We start from the raw sequence: 20,908 nt of genomic DNA, 5'->3' as shown, positions 1-20,908 counted from the left end.
CAGAGAAACAGCTGCCTTTTATTTTTTTAGTTAAAGTAACTTATTTGTTAATTTTTTAAGTTTTTATATAATGTTTTTATTTCTGATTTGAGAATTCCATGCATGTATATAATGTATTTTAAGCATATCCACCCCCATTTCCCTGTTTAGTTTTTGAGGACAGAGTTTTGCTATACAGCCCAGGCTGGCTTTGAACTTAAGGCAATCTTGTATCTTCAGCCTCTTCTTAGTTGCTGGGATTATAGGTGTTTGCTACCATGCCTAACTCTACTGTTCTTTTAAACATAAATCAGATTGGGATTAAAACTTTCTCGTTGTCTTACATTATGAATAAGTTTCTTTTTTATAACTTTATTTTTATTTTATGTTCATTAGTGTATTGCCTGCATGTATGTCTGTGTGAGGGTGCCTGTCAGAAGCCCTGGAACTGGAGTTCCAGACAGGTACGAGCAGCAGAGTGCCAGGAATTGAACCCAGGTCTCTTGGAAGAGTAGACAGTGCTCTCAACTGCCGAACCATCTCTCTAGCCCCCATGAATAAATTTCTTACATTTTTGGCTTCTGTCTATTGTTTATGTCATCTCAGTACTACTTTCTGGGCCATTCTCCACCCTCAGGTCACAGTAGACATTGTAGTTCTCAAATACACTAAGTTGATTATCCTTGCAGACCTTTATCCTAGTTATTTTTATTACCCTTGACTAGTTTTGGGCCCTAGATCATCTCATGGCTTCCACTCTTACCTTACTATTTTAGGTTACATACCTTCAAGGTCTTTGAATACATTGAATGACTCCATTTAGTCACAGTCACATACCAGTGGGAGAGGGAAGATATACCACATGGTTCTCTCTTAAGAGGAAAAAAGTATCTTTCATTTGTACTTCTGTGGACATAATTTCTCTTTTCATTGCTCTGTCTATGCCAGTCAGCTCACTCACCATTAGGCCAAAAGGTTGTTGTTACAGCTAAATCTGCTGTTCTTTGGTCACTGGTCTTTGAGAGGAGTAGTAAACCACTGAATTAAATTTTTTATAAGGAAGACTATATTTCCTAGGGTCAAGAATAGCTTATGTCCTCTGTTCTCAGTGAAAATTTATTGAATAAATTTGTGTACAAAATATGTCATATTCTTAAGTGTATTCTCAGAACTATGCTTGTTAATTAGTCTATAAAATCAATTACATCGAACAGGTCTTCAAATAATTTTTTAATTGTTTTTGTTGCGCTGAAAAGTTTTCTCTGCTCTCCTCCCTTCATTCTCTCTCCCCTTCTTCCCTCTTTCATGACCTCCATGCTCCCAATTTACTCAGGAGGTCTTGTCTTTTTCTCCTCCCTATATAGATCCTCCTGTGTCTGTCTTAGGGTCCTCTTTGCTGTTTGGTTTCTCTGGAGTTGTGGACTGAATGCATGCTGATTTTTCTTTGCTTTATGTCTAAAAGCCACTTATGAGTGAATACGTATTATATTTGTCTTTCTGGGCCTGGGTTACCTCACTCACTGTGGTTTTTTTTTTTCTAGATCCATCCATTTGCCTGCAAATTTCAAGATGTCATTATTTTTTGCTGTTGTGCAGTACTGCATCGTGTAAATATACCACATTATCTTTATCCATTCTTTGGTTGAGCAGCGTCTAGTTTGTTTCCAGGATCTGACTATGACACACAATGCTGCTGTGCACATAATTGAGCACATGTCCTTGTGGTATGATTGAGTGTCTTTTGGGTATATACCCAACAGTGGTATTGCTGGGTCTTGAGGTAGATTGTTTTCTAACTTTCTGAGAAATCATCATACTGAAATCCAAAGAGGCTGTACCAGTTTGCACTCCCACCAGCAATGAAGGAGTGTTCCTCTTACCCCACATCCTTTCCAGCATAAGCTCCCATCAAGTGTTTTTGATCTTGACCATTCTTGCAGGTATAAGGGGGAATCTCAGAGTTATTTTGATTTGCATTTCTCTGATGGCTAAGGATGTTGAACATTTTCTTAAGTGTCTTTCAGCTATTTGAGATTCATTTGTTGAGAGTTCTCTGTTCAGGTCTGTACCCCATTTTAAAAATTTGGATTATTTGTCTTTTTGATGTCAAGTTTATTGAGTTCTTTGTATATTTTGGAGATTAGTCTTCTGTCCAATGTGAGGTTGGTGAAGATCTTCTCCCAATCTGTAGGCTGCTTTTTATCTTGTTGACCATGTCCTTTGCTTTACAGAAGCTTCTCAGTTTTAGGAGATCCCATTTATAAATTGTTGTTCTCAGTGTCTGTGCTACTGGGGTTATGTTTAGGAAGTTGTCTCTTGTGCCAGTCCATTCAAGTGTACTTTCCCATTTTCTCTTCTATTAGGTTCAGTGTGATTGGTTTTATGTTGAGGTCTTTGATCCATTTGGACTTGAGTTTTGTGCATGGTGATAGATATGGATCTATTTTAATTCTTCTGTATGTTGATATCCAGTTATGCCAGCACCATTCGTTGAATTTGTTTTTTTTTTTCCATTTTATATTTTTAGCTTCTTTGTCAAAGATCAGGTGTTTGTAGATGTGTGGACTGATATCTGGGTCTTTGATTAGATTCCATTGGTGCTTCTGTCTGTTTTTATGCCAATACCAGGCTGTTTTCATTACTATAGCACTATAGTAGAGTTTCAAGTCTGGTGATGCCTCCAGAAGTTCCTTTATTGTACAGGGTTGCTTTGGCTATCCTGTTTTTTTTTTTTTTTTTTTTTTTTTGTATTAAGTTGAGTATTGTTCTTTTGAGGTTTGTGAAGAATTTTGCTGGAATTTTGCCAAGCATTGCATTGAATCTGTAGATTGCTTTTGATAAGATTGTCATTTTTATTATGTTAATTCTACCTACCCAAGAACATTGGAGATCTTTCCATTTTCTGGTGTCTTCAAAGATTTAAAGTTCTTGTCATATAGGTCTTTCACTTGTTTGGTTAGAGTTACTCCAAGATTTTGTTATTTGTGGCTATTGTGAAGGGTGATGTTTCTCTAATTTCTTTCTCAGCTGTTTATCATCTGTATAAAGGATGACTACTGTTTTTTTGAGTTAATCTTGTATCCTGCTACATTACTGAAGTTGTTTGTGAGTTGTAGGAGTTCCCTGGTAGAATTTTTGGAATCACTTATGTAAACTAGCATCATATCATCAGCAAATAGAGTGTTTGATGTCTTCTTTTCCAGTTTGTAGCCTCTTGGTCTCATTTTGTTGTCTTATTGCTCTAGCTAGAACTTCTCCAAATAACTTAAAAGTATGGGAAGAGATGAATTAACAGAATATTAAAATTATTCTAAGTCAGTAAATTGGTTTAAATAATGTAATCCAATAGAAGGAAGAGACTGTAGGAAACAACAGCTGAGAAACCCAATAGGATGGTGAATCTGCCTATGTCAGCAACCTCAAAAAAAAAAAAGCCAGTTAGAATCAATATGGTAAGGTATGCCTGTAATTCTAGCATTGGGTAGGCTCAGGTGGGTGGATCATGAATTTCAGATCAACATGGGCTACTGAGTAAGACTCTATCTATAAAATAAAAGTTGGTTTAAGACTGTAGCTCAATGATACAATGCTTGGTCAACATGTTCAATCTCACCATAAAGAAAACCAATTAAGGCAGAAGTCATCAGATTAAATGAAAGACCAAACCCAACTGTGTGCTGGCTTTAGGAAACACATCTTAAGCTGGGCGATGGTGGTGCATACCTTTAATTGCAGCACTTGGGAGTCTGAGGCAGGTGGATCTCTGAGTTCGAGTCCAACCTAGTCTACAAAACGAATTCCCAGACAGAGTATTACACAGAGAAACTATCTGGAAAAGGAAGGAAGGAAGGAAGAAAGGAAGGAAGGAAGGAAGGAAGGAAGGAAGGAAGGAAGGAAGGAAGGAAGGATCTTTACATTTTGAATTTTGAGGTAAAGGTACACTGTGATAACATTAATCAATAGAAAGCTGAAGTGACTACATTAATATCGTAGTAAAGTAGATTTACAAACATAGACTATTACTAGTGGTTAAGAAGCCCTTCTTCCTCATGTGTTTAGGTTCATACTGGTGACACAACGTGTACTTTTGCATGTGGGAACTGAAGGTCAACCCTGTGCGCCTTTTATTTTCCATCTACTTTGTCTTTTGAGACAAGGTCTCTTATTGGTGTGGAACTAGCCAAGTAGTCTAGGCTTACTGGTTGGTGAGTCCCGGGAAACTGCCTTTCTCTACCATCCGCAGTGTTGGGACTAGAGGTGTCGCCAGGCTTTACTTTTTCATCCAGGTCCTCATGCTTTTGTGGTAAGCAGTTTATGGATGCGCTATCTCCCTGCTTCCTTGTTCCTCTGACCTCCCTTTTTTAATGAGATGGAGTCTCATGTAGCCAAGGCTGGCCTTGAACTCATTATATAGTCAAAAATAGCCCTGAACTCCTGATCCTTCTGCTTTTGCCCCCTGAGTGTTGGCATTACTGATGTGAACTATTATTTTGGACTTAAGAAAATCATTTTAGGGCTGGAGAGATGGCTCAGCGGTTAAGAGCACTAACTCTTCTTCTAGAGGTCCTGAGTTCAATTCCCAGCAACCACATGGTGGCTCACAACCATCTATAATGAAATCTGGTGCCCTCTTCTGGGGTACAGGTACACACGCAGGCAGAATACTGTATATGTAATAAATAAATAATCTTTAAAAAAAAAGAAAATCATTTTATAAGGATAAGAGGATTAATTTTAAAAGAACATAGCCTAGTTAAGTTTTATTCACCTGTAATCTCAGTTAATTGAGAGGCTGAGTTCAGACTGGGTGATTTAGAGAGACTGTCTTAAAATTTAAAAATTAAATTAAAAAGAATAGAGGCATATTTCAGTTGGAGATTACTTGCGTAGCTTGTAAAGCTTTGTAAAGTTCTCAGGACCTTATAAAAACAAAAACAAAGAAAAATGCACCCTCCATTTAAAGTGTTTGTGCATCAATAAAAGAGCTTCAAAATTCATGACAAATGAACAACATAAACTTAAGGACATGCATACAGATCCATAGTCATTGTCATGATAATGATTCAGTATTCTGTCAATGATTGGTCAAAATAAACTCAGTATGGGTGTAGAATACTTAACACTATTGGCCAGTTTATTTGTTTGCATTTATTGGTGACACTACAGATAACAGCTTGATGCATCTGTCTTGATGTGCATGTGGAACATTTGTGAAGGTAGACTGTGTTTCAGTCTGTAGGTACAGTAAAGTGAATGGCTGCCAGTCATTCAGAGTATGCTATCTGATCACGTGAAGTGAGGTAGAAATGAATAAAAGAAAGATCTCAAATCTCCAAATATTTGGAGATGAAATAGCACAATTCTAAATATCTCATGGGTCAAAGAAGAAATCAAGAGGGACATGAGAGGTATTTTGAATTGAAAGAAAAAGTAAACACAACACACCAGAATTTGGAGGATGAGTTGAAGCATTACTTAGAGCTTTGTGGATATCAAAGATGTGTTAGAAAAGAAGAAACTTCTAAAACCAATAGCATCAACTTCCATTTTAAGAAACTAGAAAAAACTAGACAAAGAAGAGCTAACCAAATTCAAAGTAAGTAGAGAAGAAAAATAATGAAGGGTCAATGAAGGAGAAAACAACAGATTAGTACCCCAAAAGCTGGTTCTGAGAAGATTACTAAAATGCTACCTTTAGCTGTGTAGCTTGAGTAGCTGCAAGGTAATGGAATAGAGAGATGAGACAAACATTACCAATACCAGGGTTGAAAGGGACACCACTACAGGTTGTACAGCTATTAAAACAACAGTAAGAACATTAGGAATAGCTTTATGCCAGGAAGTTCAATTTAAATGAAATGTGGTTTAGGCTTTTATACATTGTAATTATGTATATAATATGAAAGCATGTAACAATTTTACTACATAAAAAGGAGGAAAACATCTTTTTTTATCTGTATTTTTTATTCCCTGGCTTACAACATTTGAGTAGGAAAATGTTCTTATATTTTCCAGTGTGCTAAGGAGCCTGAAACAAAGAGAAATACTCAATACAGAAGGGAGGGGCATGTCAGAGTGATATAAGTGCCAACCGGAAAGAGCATTCAGTGACTTAAACTAGAGCAACTTGAACATGGAAATAAGTATTGCAGTATTGGATTTGATCTCAGAGTATAATAAACATACAGAGTCCACACTGGTAGATGGGAGAACACAGAAACTCAGCTCTTCTAGAAAATTCCAGAACATGTAGATTCTTCTTTGTCTAGAAAATTGAGCTTAATGCCTTCAACTCCTAATAGGGGTTGGATTAAAACAAAACAAAATTTTCAAACTTGTATTGTGTGTGTTGCACGTGCATGAGAGAGAGAGAGAGAGAGAGAGAGAGAGAGAGAGAGAGAGAGAGAGAGAGAGAGAGAGAGAATGAGTCACAGTTCCTGTGTGAAGATTGGAGAAGTTGGTTTTCTTCCACCTTAATGTGGGAAAGAGTGGGTTCTTGGAGTCAAACTCAAACTGTCAGGCTTGTGCTGCAGGGTCCTTTACCCCCATGAGCCATCTTACCAACTCAGGTTGGATTTTTGATTTTTTTTTTAAAGTGTAAAGTATGACAAGCTAATAGCAGTAGTGTTACAGGGAGAAACCTGTAAGATATCACCTTAACAAATGACCAAAGCTTGTCATTTGTATAACTTGTCATCAGCTTAACATGTTGGTAACCTGTACCCCTGGTGAAGTAAAGAAATGCACTTTGTTAGGTGATGAAATGGACATTTCACCTCCATATTCTTCCAAAAATAGCCAATACATACATACATGGACAGCTGGTTTTCAATGGCAGTCCAAAAGCAATTCAGTAGACCTAGTCTTTTCTGCATGTACTAGAGCAGTGAGCTGTCTATGTGAAAAAAGACAAACATTTCTCTGTAATGTCTCCTGTAAAAATTATAAACACAATGTATACCTAAAAGTAAAACAAATTTATCAAACTATCAGAAGAAAATATAAAGCATTTGTAACTTGGGGTTAGGCAAAGATTTCTTGGAAGTGTGTGTAAAATGTCTGTAAAGACCCAGCTTCTAAGAGGCATGCTCAGAGAGACCAGGGCTTAGGAGTTTGGTATGTCTCTGAGGCACACACATTCAACACAAAACAAATGTAATGATTTTTTAAACTTTCCATCATTTCACCTTTAGTTCAGTCAAACTGAGACTCTCTTTGTACATAATTCTTTTCACAGACTTGTTAAGAAATTTTTATCATTTCCTCATTCCTGATATATTGATAGGGTTAGTAAAACACACTTTCGTCTGAAAATGTTACTTCTTTGTTACCACTCTTTATCACTTACCAGTTTGTGTATCATCTAACCTGTGACTGCTGTTGTGTGCTTACTTCATTTGTTTGTTTTGCTTAAAACAAGCAGGGATTCTCTCGCCCACATACAGTCAGTCACTTAGGCAGCAAAGTAGTGCTATCTGGTTATTTGCCTTATAAGATCTGTTGTTAGAAAAGTCCCTGCTGCTGTGTCCTTTCCATTAAAGGTAGACATGAATGCATGGGATTAATGCAGCCAGAAGAGCTGTTGCCATTCCTTTTCTGTTTCTCCAGGACGCAGGCTAACTGCCTTTATCTCTAGTCTAAACTCCCATGTGGATTCCTTCCTGTTAATGAGTTCATCCTGAAACTACAAGGGGGAGTTTCTGCTTGGAGTTCAGTGTGTATTGTTACAGTGTTGTCACTGTATTGCAAAACTGTACCTAGCCTAAATATTTATAAAGGAACTAAATTAAGTAGCCATATTATAGAACAAATACTTTGAAATAATTATGTTGTAGGATTCAGTTTTCAGTAATGAAAAAAAAAGAATTTAGAATTCTCCTTTTCAGATTTTCATTTATTTGGAGGCTCTATCTGAAACAAAAGCCAAGCCATTCTAATGTATGAGGAGCTTAGAGTTCTTCCCCTCTCTTCATTCATGATAGACCTCGTATGAACTCTGAGGGTCTTAGGTTAAAATCAGTGCTGTAATGAAATGTTAATGATGTAAAATATGATATGTTTGTTGACTGAGTTTTCTGTCCCAACTGGTCCCGCAGTCATTCAGCTCCAAAGAAATACACAGAGGTCTACATTAATTAATAAACTGATTGGCCTATTAGTTCAGGCTTCTTATTAATTCTTACATCTTACATTAACCCATTATTCTTATCTGTGTTAGCCACGTGGCTTGGTACCTTTTTTGCTGAGCCAGTCACATCTTGTTTACTGTACGTCTGGCTTCCTCTGTGTTTGGGTGATGACTGCAGACTGAAACTTCTCTCTTCCCAGAATTCTCCTGTTCTTGTCCTGCCCATACTTCCTGCCTGGTTGCCCCACCTATATTTCCTGCCTGGCTACTGGCCAGTTGGCATTTTATTAAAATATCATTGACAGGGTACGGACCATTGTCCAACAGCAGTTCCCCCCCTTTTTCAAAACAAGAACTCTGAATTGAATCTTGCTTGTTTAGCTTTCTTCCTGACCATTATCCATACAACTTATAACTAACACTCTAAACAAAGACAAACATCCATAATCTATATTATGGGAATGTGGGTGTAGTTTTCCAGACTATTTCTGACTGGGGGTGCTGATAATCTTATGGGGACCTAAAGAAAATTTAAGATTATGGTCAAGTTCTGACTGGATTATTTTGTGAGGCTTGATCATCTCAGGCAGCAGTCTTGAAACTGTTCTGGATGCAGAACTCAGAGGAAATTCCAATAGAGGTCCTCTGAAATGTTGGATCATTTGGACCATCTGCTCGTGTTGGGGCTTCTTCAGGGGAGACTTCCTTGGTCAAACCTAATTTTTCTTAGCCCAGAATGAATCCACAGCTCCTCATTTCCTGTGGAAACAAAAGCAAAACCTCTTCTCTAAAGTAACATCATTTTGACTTAAATTTTGAAGTAAAAGCATTTTAAAAATATATATGCTGTATTAATCCAGCAGCATTTGTAATCAGGTGACTTTTAGCAGCTGTTGTTCCTTCCTCAGCCATTAAAGCATTTAAAGACAACACAATAACATATAGTATCGAGACTCTGTGTATCTTCCTTCTTTACATGGCTTTATTTTAAACTCTATTTCTTTTATTTTTAATTTTTGACTTTTTGAGAATAGGGGTTCTCTGTGTATCTTTGGCTGTCCTGGAACTCCCTCTGTAGACCAGGCTGTCCTTGAACTCACAGAGATCAGCCTGCCTCTGCCTCCCAAGTGCTGGGATTAAAGGTGTGTGCTACCACACCTTGAACTCAAAGAGATCCATTTGCCTCTGCTTCCCAAGTGCTGGGATTAAAGGTGTGTACCACCACATCCAAACTTTTTATTTTTTTTTTCTTTTTTCCCCAAACCCACATATATTTTTAAATACACTGTAAACCATTTAGAGGTTCTCTTCTTCTTTGAATCTATCTCTATTGTATATATCTCTTTTTTAAGCACATGAGTCTTTAATTTGCTAAGTGATATGGCTAGAATGTCTTATTTGTTTGCTTAGAGAGTGAGTCTGCCAGTGGTTCCCAGGCAGGTCTTAAATTCCTGGGTCAGATGGTCCAAGTCAGCCTCCCAATTAGCTGGGATTACAGTGGTATGTGCAACCATGCCCAGTTTGATGTTTTACTAAGTGAAAGTTACTAGGTGGTATGTTTAGTATGCATTAATTTTCATAAAAGAGTTTTGTATTATATGTAGAAATCCATGTAGAGAGCAAAAGAAATCATTCTGTTACAGAGAAGAGAGTCTTTGCTTCATAGGAGGCTTCACATTTTGGAAAGGATATAATCTCATTTCTAACTCACTTGGGAGTGAAATTCTCTTGATTGTTATTTAATAGTGATATGTAATATAATAATTTGTTTAGTAATATTAGCATTGTAGTCTTATGTATAAAGTGTATTAGAATAAGTTTCAATTTTAGTAGCTAAGAGAGAGAAAATAGAATTAATGGTCTATGAATTTTAAATGTCCTTCTCTTAAAGGATTATCAGGTGACACAAGAACATTTACCCCTGTGTTGTCCTTTTGGGATTACCTGTTTTCTAGAACAGTGTCCTCTTGATTCGGAATCCTTTTCCATTTATCACTGTCTTTTTTTTTGAAAAGTTTTTTTTTTTTTTTTAAATCTCAACTGAGCTATACATTTTTCTCCACTCCTTTCTTCCCCTCTTCCCTTCTCCCCTCTTTTGTGACCCCGAGGCTCCCAAATTTGCTCAGGGGATCTTGTCTTTTTCACCTTCCTATGTAGATCCATGTATGTCACTTTGTTGTCTAGATTCTCTGGGGTTGTGGCCTGTAGGCTGATTTTTCTTTGTTTTATGTCTAAAAGTCACTTATGAGTGAATACATATTATATTTGTCTTTCTGGACCTGGGTTACCTCACTCATTTTTTCTGGATGCATTCATTTGTCTGCAAATTTCAAGATGTCATTATTTTTTTACTGCTGTGTAGTACTCCATTATGCAAATGTAACACATTTTCTTTATCCATTCTTTGGTTGAGAGACATCTAGGTTGTTTCCAGGATCTGGCTATTACAAATAGTGCTCTTGTGCACATAGTTGAGCACATGTCCTTGTGGTATGATTGAGTGTTTTTGGGGTATATACCCAACAGTGGTATTGCTGGATCTTGAGGTAGATTGTTTTCTAGTTTTTTGAGAATCGCCATACTGATTTCTAAAGTGGCTGTACAAGCTTGCCCTCCCACCAGCAATGGAGGCATATTCCCCCTAACCCCACATCCTCTCCAGCGTAAACTGTCATCAGTATGACTCTCTTTATGTTAACATGTGATATATGTTAGCATGTGTGGAGATTTGTAGATGCTTTGACTTTTTCTGTGGATCAGTTTGATTTAATTAAGAGGTGAAGTGACTTTTTAATTAAACTCGTCTATTAGGGTTTGTTTGGAAACCAAACTGCTTCTAATGAATTGCAGTTATTCACCAAGAAGCCTCTCTGGCTAGGGGTATAGTATATAGGTCTCTTATCCCCAGCATGATAGAGGCCATAGCAGAAGAATCACGGGTTTGAGGACAGCCTGGGTTGTGTAAGGAGACTCTGCCTCAACTCTCCCACCCTCAAAGAAATCAACCAAACAGAAAAATCAACCCACTTCCTCTTAAGACAGTGTCTTACTCTGTAGCCCAGGTTGGCCCAGGACTTGTTATGTGGTCCACACTAGCTTTGTATTTGGAACTGCCTTGACTCTGCCTCCGAAGCTGAAGCCTTGTGCTGCCATGCCTAGCCATAATATTTCTTTAAAAAAAAGACAGCCAGGGGGAAACACTTGGTTCTTTGAGCTTCAGAACCCAGAAGAACAAAGCAAAACCAAACTTATCCTTTTGTTTTCTACTTGAGGAACATATTTTTAGTAGCTAATAATACTCCAAAGGTATTTTTTCCCCCAAATTTCTGTTATAAAAGCTAAAAATAAATGAGAATGAGATTGAAAGAACAGGTTGAAAAACAACAGGACCTCTGACCCCGTTGTTGTCTTGCTTTGGGAAAGTTAGTATAAGATTGTAATGCCTTAGTGCAGTCAGTAGCTGTAATAATAGGATCTTTATAAGGTAAACTAATGACGAATATTTGTTCTTGTTTTCCCTTTGTTTCAGGTTTCCCCTCAAAAAACCTATAAGGTAAGTTGTTCAGTTTCTTTTATACGGAAGTTGGAGTTAGACTTTAATTAGAAGCATTCCTTTGAAATGATGGGGATTTTTGTGGTTTTTGAGAGCGTGGATTTAAGTAGTACAAACTTTCATACTGCTTCACAGATTTCAAATACAACAGGTGTTACATATTTTTTCTGGAACACAGCCTTGTTTTGATAATATTTTCAGTGTTTTTAATATAAGCATTTTAAAAGTTTATTCAAATTGACACTTTAAGGTCACTCCCTATGAAGAAATTTAATTTTAAAGCCTGTGACTGTTTTGAATTGTGAGTTGCTCGGGGAGGTGAAAATGGATCGCTAGTTTGAGTATGTGTTGTCACTGGAGTGCCTCTTGCTTCCTTTAATGAACTTTGGCACTGATTTAGTTTTAATTATTTTAAGACAATAATGGGAAAAATACTGAAAAGACTCAGATTTGTTTGTGCCTGTGGCTGTTGCACACACTCTGAGCCACCATGTGGTTGCTGGGAATTGAGCTCAGGACTGCTGAGCCGTCTATCCAGCCCTGTGCTGAATTCTTTGAGGCAATGTTTTCTAGTTGCTAAAAGGAACTGTAAAAATCAGTAAACTGTAAGCTGTTATTCTTAAGAATAAAATTAATGATAAATACTGCTACTACTTGAGGACCTTTCATAATCAAGAAAATAGATTGTGTAGTATATATGGCATAGGTGGAATTGTAAAGATCTTTGAAAAAATAATATAGAGACCTATGCTATTATAAGACAAACTTAGTTTTTAGTTTTTTTGTTTGTTTGGGGCCGAGAAGATGGTTCAGTGGTTTAAAGGGGCTTGCTGCTCTTGTAGAGGATCAGATTTTGGTCTCCATCACCCACATTGGCCAAATACCAATTTCAAGAGACCTAATACTTTCTTCTGACTTTCATGGGTACCTGCATACACATGTGCAAATAAACACACACACACACCATAAAAATATACATTTGTGTAGTTTTTACATGAATTTTTATTGTTATGCTTTATTTTATAGTAAATATTTGATTTTTTTAACTTAGGCATGGAAGTATTTTGAATCGAGAGTCACCAACAGATAAGAAACAGAAAGTTGAACGCAGTACATCCCATGATTTTGACCCCACAGGTAAAAATACTCTTGTTTTTCCAAAGAATAGTGAAATTCCGAATCATACAATTTAAGTGAATTGAAGCACTCAGGTGTGGTTGTTTCTACCCCTCGGTCATGCCCTGCAATTATATAATATTGCTGCAATCTACAGGAATGAATGCATGTTGAACTCAGCATTGTAGACGCCACAGAGGAAGCATCATTGTAGGAATTATGAAAGTCATAGAAATAGTGTGTAATGATTGGAGATTGAGGGTACACCGAGGTCTTAGAGTCAAGATGAGTCATGGTATAACTACTACTAGTGTGTCATAAAATGAAGGATGTTAACAACTGGGAACTTGTGCATTCTTTTAGAATTCAGCTGTTATTGTTGTGAATTATGTAGCTGTGATGCAACTTGAAAAAATTATAATTACCACATTTTGAATAAGCAAATGAATAGAAATCCCTTTATTTCATCTTTCCTATCCACCATTTTGTTTGTTTGTTTGTGTTTGTTTGTTTTTAATTTTTGAGACAAGGTTTCTTTGTGTATCTCTGGAACTTGTTCTGTAGACTAGGCTGGCTTCGAACTTAAAGATCCACCTCACCTGCCTCGATTGCTGGGACTAAAGGCATGCACCATCACTTTTTTTGGTTTTTCGAGACAGGGTTTCTCTGTGGTTTTGGAGCTTGTCCTGGAACTAGCTCTTGTAGACCAGGCTGGTCTCGAACTCACAGAGATCTGCCTGCCTCTGCCTCCCAAATGCTGGGATTAAAGGCGTGCGCCACCACCGCCTGGCCCATAATTAATATCCTTAATATTATACCCAACATTGAATTCTGCTGTTTTTATTTTCTTTCTCCTTGTAATCTTAGTGTTTGGTTTTTCTATTTGAAATTTATTTGTTCTTTGAGCATATATTATTTTATTTAGTTGCATGTCCCTGTGCCAAAAGATAAACAGTACACCATTCTGAGATGCATAAATATGTTTCTTAAAGAATTCTTACTATTACCAGTCATGGTAGCACATGCTTCTAATCTCAGTACTCAGGAGGCAGAGACAGGCTGCTCTCTATGAATTTGAGGCCATCCTGGTCTACAAGGCAAATTCTACAGAGAAACCCTGTCTCAAAAGGCAAAAAAATTTTTTTTTACTTAGAAATATTAATTTTAAATATTTAATAGAAGGTTGATGTTTTGTGTGAATAATTGAAATATTTCATGTGTTTTAGCATAGTTTTCTTAATTTTGAAAAAATATTGTAGCATTTGTCTAAGAAGGGAAAACTAAGAAGTAAGTAATGAATTATTTGCTTTACATCTTGGGTAGTAGTAAAGAAATTAATAGTTAATTGAGGTGGTTTTTGTGGTGAAAGTAGTAACATGTCAGAGATCTCCATGGAAGCTCTGTGCTTCTCATGCCCAGATTCCAGGTCATGGGCTCAGAGGCTTATAGTTATTTCTATAGCCAGTTATTGTCTTTAATAATGCTCACAATTTCTTCCCCAATTCATGAAACTGTCATGATCCTTTTAGTCTTGTTAAATATATTCTGTACGCTTGTCTATGAGACACCCATTTTCAAAGACAGATCTATCTAAGAGGCACCATACTTCATGATGAATTGAGTATAGCTTGAATTGCTTTTGCCAACTCTATAATTATCAGATGAGATATTGTGTAGACTATTCATGTGTTGTTTTGTTTGTATTTTTTATTCACTGTCTTTTCTTCCATAATCTGTAAATATGTCATTACCTGTGCTGTTCATGACTGACTTCTAAGTTCTGTCACCTGTGATGTTCATACTTCATGTTTGCACGGTTTAACTTGATCATGACTCATTCTTTTATTCCCCATAAAGTTTCCCCCTTCCATTGGTCTCCATATTTTCTATATCTCTCCTTTTCTCCCGCTCTTGTGCAGATAGTTCCTCCAAGAAGACAAAGTCTAGTTCAGAGGAAAGTAGATCCGAGATCTATGGTAAGCTGATGTAGCTAATGCGGCCTTGCACCTTTGCAGCTTGCTTCATTCTGTCTCATTTTGTTTTTGGTAACTGCAGCCTTTCTTGTCTGCTCTGCATGGCATGATCTTCTGCAGGGAAAGGGAGCCTGGGGTTCGATGTGGCTGTAATATGGAAGCTTAAGATGATAAGAAACTAACATGATAGGTTGAGAATAGGCCGTGTTCCCCATTTCCGCCTTGTTTATCTTAGGAAAATGGGGTCAGGAGCCTCTGAATATTGTGGATGGGTTTTGAATTATTGCCAGCCTCTCTGGTCTCATTCACAGGTTTTGAATTATGCAGAATTTAAGCAACTCAGTCATTTCTTATAAGAAGAGTTCTGACATTATTTAAATGTGTTAGCAGTTCTTTGAAGTTTTTGTTTTATCTTTTATTTATAATTTTTAATTGTTTTATCACCTGGAAAAGTCATCCTTATAAAATGTATCTTTAATTGCAAAAATTTTTAAGTATTTTATTTTTAGGCTTAAAACATGTGTTCCTTCTTTCTGAAAGTTTTCCTGTTAAAAACATAAAGAGTAAGTCTAACCTGAATGATGAGTGAACACAATGAAAATCCAAGTGTTTCCAGACTCTGTCCTGCTGTCCTAAATACAACAAACCATTAAGGAGTTCATGTAGATTTTTCCTCTTTGTTTTTTGAAGCTCATTGGAGCAGGGTTTTATTGTGCAGCCCCAGGCTGCTCTGGAACACTCTTTGTAGTTCAGTTTACCTCAGTCTTGCCTTGTCCTCCTGCCGCTGCTTCCTGAGCACTGGGATGGTAGGCCTGCACCATCCCTAGTTAGGTTGTTAAGGGAAGAAAGTAGGTAAGGCATTGTCTGGAACAAAACTCTGAAAATCCTCAATGGAAGACTAAGCAGATGAAGTCTTCTCTAACAGAGCCAAAATCTGTCGGGTGGATGTTTACTTAGGTGTATTTGTTTCTTACTTGACCCTATATGAGGAAAAATGTATGGAATTAATTGTCCATACTTCCTTGAGAATATTTGACAATTGATGCCTACTGGCATTTGATACTACTTAGTGCCATGAAACCTTAGTATTTGGTTTTGAAACAGTTAGTACTTTATGTTAGGTACATGTTCATAACGCTTTTCTGTTCAAAAGGAAATGTTTACCAAGCCTTGTGGCACATTGCATTTTTCCTCCCAAGTTTCTTTGTTTTTTTTTTTGTTGTTGTTTGTTTTGTTTTGTTTTTTGCAATAGAGTTTCTCTGTTTAGCCTTGGTGTCTGTCCTGGTCTTGCTCTGTCACCAGGCTGACCTTGAACTCACAGAGATCCACCTGCCTCTGTCTCCCCTGAGTGTTGGGATTAAAGGTGTGCACCACCACGCCTTTAAATATTCTGTCTTTTTATTGTAAGATTCTTCCTGTACTTTTTCTTTGCTGAGGATTGCGAATGTCATCTGTGTGTCTCCTCCTTCCCAGCAGCCTGTTCAGGGTTACAGTTCACTTTGCTCACCAGTTTTCTAGGTCTTTGCCGTGTGTGTAGGAGCATGTTCATGTTGCATGAGATAAATGATTTAGGAGTCTGACAGAAAATATCGTGCCAATAATTTTCTTAGAGTGATAGGAGTTTTATACTAGTCCGGACGCGCCGTTGCCCGGGGGAACAGAAGCGTTTTGAGTGGTGCTCAGGAAGTAGGGTGTGGCCTCTTAGTGATTTGTCCCTTGAGAACCCTTGAAATTCCTTTTTTGGTTGTTGTTGAAGGAATTGAACTATGACTCCTCAATAAACATTCATTAGAGAGATGAGTTAATTAAGACAGCTGGCATGCGAATGCTAGCCTCTCTTTGTGAACGTGGTGTGTGCAGTTAGCTTAGGTGAAGAGTGCACACTAGGGAGTCATGGAAAGACTGGAAATAGGGTATGACTTAAGTAGAGTCCCAGCAGCCAAGGGCGTCCTGCCCAGTGAGGGTCTTGTTAGAAGCCCACTTCAAGCTGTGGAGAGTGTACATTCTCTTCTCTTGGGATCAAATTCTTTAGTTGGGTGCCCGGTGTAAATGTCACTCATAATTTCAAACTCACTTTGCCATTCTTAGAGCTGCTTTGAGGGTTAGATTGACTTTGCCCATTTGAAGAGGAAAGCAAACTTTGTAAAACTCCAGTGTAGTTTGGTCAACATTCCATTGTTCTCCTGTACCTTTTGGAGTTCATTGCATGTGTATGGGTATATTTTCTGAACTGTAATTTTAATATGCCCGATTTCTTATTGTATGTAGCCTTTTTTTTTGAAGGTAGGTGCTCATATTGCCCTATATAGCCTTCAATTCCTGATCTCTGCAACCACCTCTTGAGTGCTGAACTTACAGGTCTACACCACCATCCTGGGATGTTGTTGCTGTGAGACAGTCTTTCTATGTGATTCTGGCTGGCCTTGAACTCAGTAGTAGTCCAGATTGACCTTAAGCTCAACACAACTTCTTGAGAATTGGTATTGAAGGCACATGTCTAATACTGTAATGAAGAACTTGGTGGACTGCTATGGTGGTATGAGGGAATCTGTAAGAATAAGCTATGTCTTTTAAAAGCCGTCTTAACATACTTGGGCTGCTATAGCAAAATACCATAGTCTGTGTGGCTTAGAGAATAGAAATTTTATTTTATTTATTTATTTATTTTATTTTTTTTATTTTTTATTTTTTGTTTTTCAAGGCAGGGTTTCTCTGTAGCTTTGGAGCCTTTCCTGGAACTAGCTCTGTAGACCAGGCTGGTCTCGAACTCACAGCGATCCGCCTGCCTCTGCTTCCCAAGTGCTGGGATTAAAGGTGTGCGCCACCACCGCCCAGCGAAATTTTATTTTTTGAGCGTTCTAGAAGCTGGAAGTTTAATATATAAGTGCTGCTGTAAGCTGGTGAGGTTGCAAATGACTGTTTTCTTATTCTCCCTTTACATGGACCTTCTAGACAGAGACTGAAATTTTGGTGTCTCTTCTCGTTCTGTCATGAGAGTCTCACCCTCATCACCTCCTCTTACTCTGCCTACCTCCAAAAGCCTGCCTGCAGATACTATCATGTTAGGAGGTAGGGTAGCAACATAAGTTTTGAGGGGAGATGAACATTTAGACCATACTAGAAGCAAACTGTTAGCACAAGTATCTTTTACCGACCAGGTGTGTTTAGGATTTTGAAATACTTTCATATATACAGTACATTTGTAGGGGTGGAATTGAAATCCTGGCATAAACTTTGCTTGTATTTCATAATATATATATATATACACACACACTAAATATACATAGTCTGAAGGTAGTAGTTTTAGTTATTGTGAGTGGTCGATTGAGGTTTATCGTGTGTAGTTAATGTGAAGCTTTTTACTCTGATATTATGCTGGCATTCAAGATATTTCATATTTTTGGAATTCAAATTTTTGTATTAGGAATGATCAACCTGTGCCTGGATATGGTTTGTGTATTTCAGAGAGTAATTTTTAAATATTATGTGTTTCTCTCATTCAAGTTTCTTATATCTTTAAAAGGAAAACTCTTGGTTTGACTCTTGCTCCCACCAACTTATTATTTTCTCTGTCCTTCAGCTTTGCAAAGAACATTCCACCCGGCTAGCTTACACCCGAAATAATCACACAGAAACTGTATTCATTAAAACACTGCTTGGCCCATTAGACAATAGTTTCTTAATGGCTAATTCTTACATATTAATTTAACCCATTTCTATTAATCCGTGTATTGCCACGTGACTGTGGCTTACTGGCAAGATTCTAACCAGCGTCCGTCTCAGGCAGAAGATCCATGGCTTCTCCCACTCTGCCCTTCTTCCCAGCATTCAGTTCTGTCTTCTCTGCCTACCTAAGTTCTGCCCTATCAGGAGCAAAGCAATTTCTTTATTCATTAACCAATGAAAGCAAGATATGAACAGAAGAACCTCCTACACCATTTCCCCTTTTTTGTTTAAACAAAAAGGAATGCTTTAACTTTAACATAGTAAAATTACATATAACAAAACAGGTATCAAATAAGAATTACAGTTATAATACTTATATTTACTTTATCTTTTATCATAACTAAGGAAAACTATAACTATAAATTCTTCAACTCCATCAAAGACTCCAGAAGGATATATTATTACCTAAGTAAACAGGAAGTGCATTATAAAAGCTACTTCCATAACTATGGAATTGACAGAGACATCTCACTGCCTGGACAGTCACCCAAAATTTTTCTGTGGTGTTGGGGCATCCATCTTCAGGCTACAGACCCATAGTATCCAGCAGACTTTTCCATGAAGCAGGAAATTTCAAAGACAGTTTTGCCTATATTGGCAGTTTGCCAGCCACTTTTTTCTGTATCCTGCAGAATGCCTCACAGACTCTTTTATGAAGCAGGAACCCCTAAGGATCATCTCACCTTTAGGCAAGTTTAGCAGTCATCTCTCTGTGGGTACTGTATGTCCAGTGAAGCAGTCCAGGCAAGAGCAGTTTCTTACCCAAATGGCTAGCAAACTCCATAAGGAGCCTCTTTGATGTCCATCTTCCTCTTGAAGTAGCTGGTACTGTCATGAGCAGATGCGTCTCATTGTCATGAAAAGTCCTAAGTTATTAAAACAATTTAAATGCCATATTTTGTAGTCTTTGAAAGATATTAAGAATGCCTATCTGAAATATATCTATGCACATCTAGAAAATCTAACTAACATGACTACAAACTTGACTATTATAAATGATTATCTATTAACCTATATTTTTTAATTATACATTGCATTTTTTTTTTTTTTTTTTTTTTTTTTTTTGGTTTTTCGAGACAGGGTTTCTCTGTGGTTTTTGGAGCCTGTCCTGGAACTAGCTCTGTATACCAGGCTGGTCTCGAACTCACAGAGATCCGCCTGCCTCTGCCTCCCGAGTGCTGGGATTAAAGGCGTGCGCACGCCCGGCTCATACATTGCATTTTTAAATGAGCTACACAATTAAAATACCTTAATCAAGATCAGAAATACATATATACATATCAAAATTGACCTTAAATTTGTATCAATAAATCAAGATTTATACCAATGCAAATTATTCATATCTATATTATATCCCCCTTTAAATGTAAAAGAATATTTATAGACAGTATTTGAGAATATGGGCATAGATTTATCCATACTGCTTTGTGCTGATTGGGGGCGCTGTTAATCAGGTCTTTTATGGTGTATCCTGTGTGCTAGGTTCATCTCAGTCAGCAGTTGGGTGAAGTAATTTTTTGAGGGTGTTCATGGCGACCTTTCAGGAGGGCGTGGTCTATGAAACCATATTTGCCTGGAGGTCATCCACGGGTTCTCATCTTCTGTAAAAACAAAAGAAGAACCTCTTTTTCAAAGCAACATATCCTTAAACCCAAATTTGGAAGTCATGATACCTTTAGAACATACATGCTGGTTTAGCTTAGCAACCCATACAATGAAATGTCTCTCTGTACTTAGCTCCTTTACAGTCAAAAAATTTAAAGAAAACAGTAATATACAGAATCCAGACTCTCTTCTTTTACTCTTTTCTCTTCTTTCTTGAAATCTGGCTTCTGAACTCACACCATCTTAAAGGTAAATCAAAATATTCTGTTTGAGATCCTGTTAGTGTTGTCTGTGTTCACACCTCCTCTCAACTACTCAGCAGTGCTGAAACCTTTTCTTGCTCTCTGGAACATTTCTTTGATCTGATTCTTTTCCTTTTGTTATTGTGTTGTCTGTTTATTTGATTGGCAGCTCACTTTAACGCTACAGGTTTTTGTATGTGTGTGCATGTGTGTTTGTATCTCTGTTCTTGTGTGTATACACGTGTGTGTTTTTGCCTGTTTTGTGCCCATGTATGTATACATTTGTGTTTGTGCCCATGATCCTGTGTGTGTGCATGTGTTTGGGATTAAAGACCTCTGCTACCATGTCCAGCTTTAGATTCATAACTTTGTGCACCTCAATTTCATGTTGATTCTATAGTCTGTTTTGACCTGTCAAACTAATATTACTAAAATAATGGTTTTGTTATTCACTTACTAGGCAAGCGCAGATGTATACTGTACGTTGTTTCCAATTTATCATTCTGCTCTAATCTTCTGTTCACATCAGAGTACCAGGCTGCTTCCAGATGTTTATTTCCTGAGTATGTCCTGGTCTTCTTGTTTT

At 37.4% G+C, this 20,908-nt stretch overlaps 1 protein-coding gene across 3 annotated transcripts in view; it reads left to right on the top strand.

The window, feature by feature from the left end:
• The window catches only part of Arhgef12 (Rho guanine nucleotide exchange factor 12), a 133,127-nt gene that overhangs the window by 45,419 nt on the left and 66,800 nt on the right, over positions 1-20,908 (top strand). For 2 of the 3 annotated variants that reach the window (XM_057766451.1, XM_057766452.1), the window contains exons 2-4: positions 11,637-11,660; positions 12,712-12,797; positions 14,696-14,752. In XM_057766451.1, the coding sequence (XP_057622434.1) occupies positions 11,637-11,660; positions 12,712-12,797; positions 14,696-14,752 (167 nt within the window). The remainder of the gene's footprint in view (positions 1-11,636; positions 11,661-12,711; positions 12,798-14,695; positions 14,753-20,908) is intronic. The other variant, XM_057766453.1, reaches the window with a different exon arrangement.

This window comes from Chionomys nivalis, chromosome 4 (genome assembly GCF_950005125.1).
Source record: "Chionomys nivalis chromosome 4, mChiNiv1.1, whole genome shotgun sequence".
Taxonomy (NCBI): Eukaryota; Metazoa; Chordata; class Mammalia; order Rodentia; family Cricetidae; genus Chionomys; species Chionomys nivalis.
This window is presented reverse-complemented; position numbering and strand designations above follow the sequence as displayed.